This window comes from Alligator sinensis, unplaced genomic scaffold (assembly GCF_000455745.1).
Source record: "Alligator sinensis unplaced genomic scaffold, ASM45574v1 scaffold118_1, whole genome shotgun sequence".
NCBI classification, from domain to species: domain Eukaryota; kingdom Metazoa; phylum Chordata; order Crocodylia; family Alligatoridae; genus Alligator; species Alligator sinensis.
The window spans coordinates 2,978,637-2,985,548 of NW_005841850.1; the positions used below are offsets into that span (position 1 = coordinate 2,978,637).

A 6,912-nucleotide genomic window follows, 5' to 3' on the forward strand; every position below is an offset into this window, starting at 1 on the left:
GAGACCTGGTTCCCCCCCCCAGGCATGGGAGTTGTTCTCATTTTGTTGCCCCCCCCCACCCAGCATGGGGATGTTACCACCTCCCCCCCCAATTGGGGCGTGGCCAGCGGGAAAGCAGTGTGGGGGGGAACAAAGGGCGGGGGCGCGGCTGGGCAGGCCCCGCTCACCCCGCCCCGCTTCACAGGGACGCGGAGGACGCGGTGTACGGACGGGACGGGTACGATTACGACGGGTATCGCCTGCGCGTGGAGTTCCCGCGGAGCGGCCGAGGCACCGGCAGAGGCAGGGGCGGGGGGGGGGGGGGGGGGGGCGCGGGGCAGGTACGGGCCCCCGTCCCGGCGCTCCGAGTACAGAGTCATCGTCTCGGGTAAGATCCCGCCCGCTCCCCGGCGGCTGCACGAGGGCGGGGCGAGGGGCAGCTTTCCCCCGGGGACACTGTTGAGCCACACGGGATTGCGTTCCTCCGAGGAGCTTTGTTACGCAGCCCTCGCTTATTATTTATAGCGCGCGAAAGCCTCCCCCGGGGGGTAGTTTATTCAAATCACCTAGGTACCTGCTGTGCCCAGCCCCACGTAACCGCGCGGCTGGGTAGTAAACAACTCTATGGACGTCGGGGGTAATCTGCGACCTGTTTTTGTTCAGGACTGCCTCCAAGTGGGAGTTGGCAGGATTTGAAGGATCACATGCGTGAAGCAGGTGATGTATGTTATGCTGATGTTTTCCGAGATGGCACTGGTGTCGTGGAGTTTGTGCGGAAAGAAGATATGACCTACGCGGTGCGAAAACTGGATAACACTAAGTTTAGATCTCATGAGGTAGGTTCCCTGCTTATTTTGGGGCCAGAATTGGATACACAGGGCTTAACAATGGGAGCTGAAGGTAAGGAAGTGAAGGCTCAACTGTGTCAGCTGGTGCCCATAGAAAAAATGGCATCTGATGTGGTTTATTGTAAGGCAGTCCTTGTTAGCAAAAGAGAAACAGAGCAGCTTTTATTTAAAAGACTGTGTCTTACTTAATGTACTCAGCATGCCTGAAAAGACAGCTGAAAAGCTTAGACCCTTCAATCGAAAGTTGTGTCTATTTAATAGGGAGAAACTGCCTACATCCGTGTTAAAGTTGATGGCCCAAGAAGCCCAAGCTATGGAAGATCTCGGTCACGCAGCCGTAGTCGTAGCAGGAGCCGTAGTCGAAGCAACAGCAGAAGCCGCAGTTATTCCCCAAGAAGAAGCAGAGGATCTCCACGCTACTCTCCCCGTCACAGCAGATCTCGTTCTCGTACATAAATGACCATTAGCTATGATCTTTTTGTAGAACCCATGTTGTACACAATTTTCTTTACTCAGTACAGTCTTTTCATTTTTTTTTAATTCAAACTGTTTTATTCAAATTGGCTAAAGTGTTGAATTGCATTCTTGTGTAAAATCCCTAGTGAGTATTTGCTCCTTAACATCAACATTCCCCCCTCATGTCTTTGGTAAATTGTATTTTAATTGATGTCATAGTCAGGATTGTTTAAATTTAGTTCTAGTAAATACCCACACTCTTCAGACTGTGGTATTGCTGTGTAAATGTCTCAGTGTTCAGCTATGGTTTATACGAGCTGGGGATGTTGGGATGTTTGTGGTTAACTTGTCTCTTCTGGGGGATCTTATATTTTACCTTGCCTTTTCATGTGTCTTTCTGTAGACATATCTGAAGAGATGGATTAAGAATGCTTTGGATTAAAGGATTGTGGAGCACATGTCAATCATTTTAGGATTGTCAAAAGGAGGATTGAGGAGGATCAGATCAATAATGGAGGCAATGGTATGACTCCAAGTGCTATTGTCACAGATGAAATTGGCAGTATTGACCTTATACTGAATGACAATGGTTAATTGAGTACTTACATCTACTTGTAACTTTTTCAGGCATGTTTTAGTTATTGTAGACTACAATTGCTCTGTTCCTTAAAACCCTGTTAGCAATTGTGGCAAAAACTACTTGCTTTTGTAACTTTATTCCATTTTACTTTTTTTAAAAGAACTTCCGGGGGTGGGCGTAGCGGTTCACTTTGTCATGCAGCATTTGGTTACAAGTGTTAACGTTGCGTAGTGTTTGTACACTTTGTAGATTCAGGGTATCTTCAAATCAGTTAGAGTATAATATCAATACTGCTAAAATCTGCATGTCCTCTGTGTGACTGATATAGCGTTGCTACTTCATTTTTTTTTTAAAGTATCAGAATGAAAGCAAAAATGAAACTAGTTGGGAAGAATTCCTTAAATCTCAACCCTTCCCCTTCAGACTAATGCACAATTGACTCACTGATATGTTTTGAAAGCAGTTAATTTTGTTACCCTCCAGATGGGAGTACTAGCTTTAGTTTAGACATACAGTAGGTGGATAGCTTTAGCAGTCAACTTTTCCAATTTCATAAACATTTTTTTTACAACCACAAAACCTGTAATTCACCATGCAAGCAATGACTTATGTTGGCGCTACCAGTTAACATATGTAAATATTACAGTATTTCCTCCAAATAATTAACATTTCTAAAATTTTATCTGAACATCACCATTCAAAAGTTTGTTTTGGGGAATTGATAGTTATTAATGTACATCTTAATTAATTGATGGCAAACATAACTCATCATTCCCCAGAATCCTATTTTTTCATTACAGTATCTAACTTTTTGCCTCCTCTTTTTTGGTTTTGCTGGTTATAAAGGTTTGGATTGGAGAGGGCTCACTGGATCCCAATCCTTGGAGCTGGATCATTGGATTCAAATCATAATGTGGATAGGATAGGGAGGCTGAATTACAAGGATTCATGGAGCGGGATCAAATTACCAGGAACATAGGAGTGGATTCCTGCCCCAACCAAACCGCATTCGTGTGGATTTTTTTATTCAACTCAATTGGCTATTCCAAAGATATTTTTCCTATTTTTGACGATTGGAGCCCTTAAGATGCACGAAGGATTTTTTTTCATTTTTTGGTAAAAGGAGCAAAGCGAGGACCTGGAGAGGTACGCTGGAGCAATCTCCTTGGAAGGATTCAGCACGAGTAGATGGTAAACATTAAAGGGGAAAAGGGGGGTTTGTTTAAAAAAAAAAAAAAAAAGTAAATCAATAAGTCGTTTCTCTAAATTTAAAGACAAAAACTGAAGTTAAAGATTAAGTAGGTTTTCAATTGGCAATTGCCTTTTTTCTTTGACAAATAAAATTTTTAAAAAAAACTCTGCATGGTTGTCTTATTGTTATTAGTCTCTTGGCATAATTAAGATTAAAGATTGACGATATTAAAATGAAGTGCTTATGTTTTGAGTTGCATAGGGGTTATGTTTCACACTAGCTTTTAAACACTAACTGTTCTGAAGTTTAAGTATTATTTTTCAGTATTTTTAATTTAAAAGAAAATCCAAGACAAATTACTTAGCCAGATCTGTCAGTAAAACAGTCCAGTTCACTAAACTCTAGAAATAAGTCAAAAGCAATTCTTATGCTGTAATAAGGACTTAACTTTATTAAACGCTGTATACTTACAGCAGGCATTAAGTTTATGTTCGTCTTATCTTGTTTATTCTACATATATTTGGATAGCCCTTAGCATTTTAATGTGGTGACTTTATCTCATGCAACACAGCTTGTTTGTTTACCGAAAGATGAATTATGTAAGGGGAACGTGCAAGATAAAAGCACACATTTGAAAATGGAATGCTCACTTTAACACCTTGTTACTACAGTCGTGAAGATTACAAAGAAAAGACATCTTAGGGTTAGAAAGAATGGTATAACATAGAAACATGGTGGAAGTAGCCACTCAGTAATACTAAATGCAGTCTGTGTAAAACACTTTACACCAGTTTTGGGTAGCTTGATATAATGGGGAAATGGAGCAACTTTCTAGCTTGATACAATGGGAAAACTAAAAATCCTGTGAGTCTGTGTGTTCAGCCCAAAGGATAAATACTAGGAAGCTGTGAACAAGAAATTAGAGGGTTGCTTGCAGGTCACTTAAGTCTCATCATTAAGCCATGATTATGTTGTAGGCAGCTGAGTAATTATTATGCCTGGGTCTGTTTAGCTTCAGGCCATGTCCTATCAACAGCCAGGATGTATCATTCTGATTCATGACCTGAAGCATCTAAATGTGACCGTAACCTTTTTAAAACACAGAGGTGTCTGTAATAAAATTATAGCTAATCTGTTCTAGTAAAACTGCCTCTTGTATTTAAATAGAGGATCAATATATATATATATATGTGTGTGTCACTGAGAAATGAAGTGCCAATACTAAGCCCAAAATAGGAAAGACAAGTATATAGTGTAACTGCTGAGTAAAGGTCTGAATGGCTCCTGTTTAAAGGCTGAGTAAGGTGCCTAAGCTTATGTAAAGAAAAACTGACTTGACAGTGCAGAAGTCACTTTCATAGTGGATTCTCCTGGGGAAAGCTGTCAGATTTTAAACCAATTGTGTAAATATGTTAAGATTTGAGTCCCTTCGGGGGTGGTTGATCATACATTGTTATGGGATGGCAGGGAAAAGCGGTATCCAAAATTCTGCAGTCAGGCAAAACGCTACATGTCAAGGTGGACTCAAATTTGTATTCTGTGAAAGCAGACCATGCTCTTAAGAGTACTGGAGTGTAGAATATGACTTCATAAATGTAATGTATGCCAGAAATAAATGTGGAAACTGGTCTCTCAGTCTAGAGTTTCTCCTGTAGAACTAACGTATAAATTGTGTGAAGTGTGCATGGTGCGCTAGGTTGAAGAGTCTTCTCAAACTATAAAACTGGCAATGAATAAAAGCATGAGATTGTGGGAGTGGGGCAAGGTGCTGTGAGAACTCGAGTAGAAAGCTATTTTGCAAATCTTTAATTGGGATTTTTATGCTCGATTTAGTAATCCCATCACATTTGGATGCAAGAATGGCAGTAGGAAGATGCCAACTGGAGAAGAGAGGAAGAGTTAGGTGTATGAGGGGTGTTGGGCTCATGGTTTAAAAGATGTCTTCAAAGGAACTGTCATTCTGTACAGGAGTAGCAAGTTTGATACTAGATTACGTCCAAAGTTAAAAACGCATTCCAAAAAACTCAGGGAGTAGGGATGTTTGCTAGCTAAACCATAAGATAATATTGATGCCTCAGCGGCGTAGTAGTCCTAGAATGTGATACTACAGACCAAATTGCTATGGTAGACCTGCGAGCTTCATACTATAAATTGAAGTGGGTTCGCTCCTGGTGAAGCTGTGTATAGATATATTTTAAGTGACCAGCTCTGTTCCCAGCAATCTGAAAATGTTAACAGGTAAAATAGAAATTTGACAAGTTATATTTGACAATCTTACTGGCTATGTGTTCAATGAAATTGTGTTAAAATGCTTGAAAATCATTTACTTCCAGGATTATGTCAGAGTGGTTTGCAGCCCTAGTACATGTAGCCTGCAGAAAGGCTGGCAGCCTGCAGTGGAGGACTGATGTGTATTGGCACATTGTACCCCAGGAGGAGGAGGAGGCGATACTGGCCAGTTGCTCTAATGTAAACGCCTACAGTTAGAAAACACAGACTCTTTCATGCAAAGCAGATGATCTTGTTTAAATTCTTTCCTTTGAGGACTGCCCTGCAACCATACCTCTAAAAGGTTGGAGGCTGCTAGTAGCATCTCGTAGCTGAAAGGAAACTCAGCATCTGATTTCTCATCAAATTAAATAGAAGGAAATGGAATAATTTGGAAGATGTTATTCTTGCCTGCTGATCCTTCTGCTGAGGAGAGATGGTCCAGTGGACAAGGTACTGGAACTGGCAACCTGTGTCCCTGTTCCTGTGCGCCTGCAGAAGTGTCAATCATTCATTTCCTTGTCTGTAAAGTGGAGACGGTATGTACTTCATGATAGCGTTGTGGCACTAATGTTTGTAAAGCACTTGGAGATTCTGTAATAAAATGGTTGTGGTGCAGTGCTGGTTTCATTTCAGCATTTCAAAAAATGTTTTCAGCAAGATGGCCTTTCTACATTTCATTGCACCCTTACCTGTCAGAGCACATAACTAGAGGTTTACAGATTGCTCCTGATTAGACAAGAACTAGTGGAATAGAGTCTCTTAATAATTAAGCTGGTGTAGACAGGACACATGTCCCCAGCTTTGCATGATTCTCCGTGCGCTGCCGCTGCCTGCCCCATCATGTTTTGACATGCTCTAGTCATATGTAATGTTTTTCTAGTTCTTGCACTGACATAAATGTTACACAAATGACTGACCCATGTATGTAGTTGGTGGCTTGTAAGAAAATTGAACTGAATTCACTGGCAGCCTTGGAAAAATATTTTTTTATACAAATGGAATATTTTGCTGCTATTTTCTTAGGATGTTGTTACTGATTTCAAATGGTTATACTCCAGTCAGGGAAGCATTCACCTTTACATTTTCATGGATAGCATATGCTCAGCCTTTGTGTGCGTGCACGCACGCACACACAGACACACACCCCCCACACACCCCCCGATGTTGAATTGGATCGAAAGTAAAATCACTTGTAAAAATGCATGCTAAAACTAAAGTTTCAAGGTATGTATGTACATGCCTGAAAAAAAAAATGGAAAGGTGCCAACTTTGGGTTTGATATCTTCAAGTTCTTGCAGTTCTTGAAGTTGGTGCAGGGTCCAACTTCAAATGTTTCATGCTTTTGTTTTCCATATGAAGGACAAAATGACCCACTTCCTAGTTTATCTACTGAATGTGGGTATAGTCATTCTGGTAATGCCACTTGTGTGCGTATTAAAAAATAATTTTTGAATGATGTCACTGTAAGAAAAGTCTCCCTGATGCTTGAGCATCTTCCTTTCTTCGTAATGCTGTAATATGTCTTGAAGCATTTTTTCAGTGTGCAAGTGGTGGCTTGAGAACGTTACCATTCATGCGGTAGAAGT

General features: G+C 41.1%; 1 protein-coding gene across 1 annotated transcript; it reads left to right on the forward strand.

Annotated features, from left to right (window-relative positions):
• Window positions 1–23: 23 nt before the first annotated feature.
• On the forward strand, window positions 24–3,219 carry SRSF1 (serine and arginine rich splicing factor 1; the record flags this gene model as incomplete). Its single annotated transcript, XM_025210942.1, is given in 6 exon segments — window positions 24–278; window positions 280–367; window positions 643–815; window positions 1,089–1,275; window positions 1,687–1,806; window positions 2,710–3,219. Coding segments are annotated over 5 exon segments (726 nt in total), but the record flags the coding sequence as incomplete, so codon positions are not given.
• Between the last annotated feature and the right edge of the window lie 3,693 nt (window positions 3,220–6,912).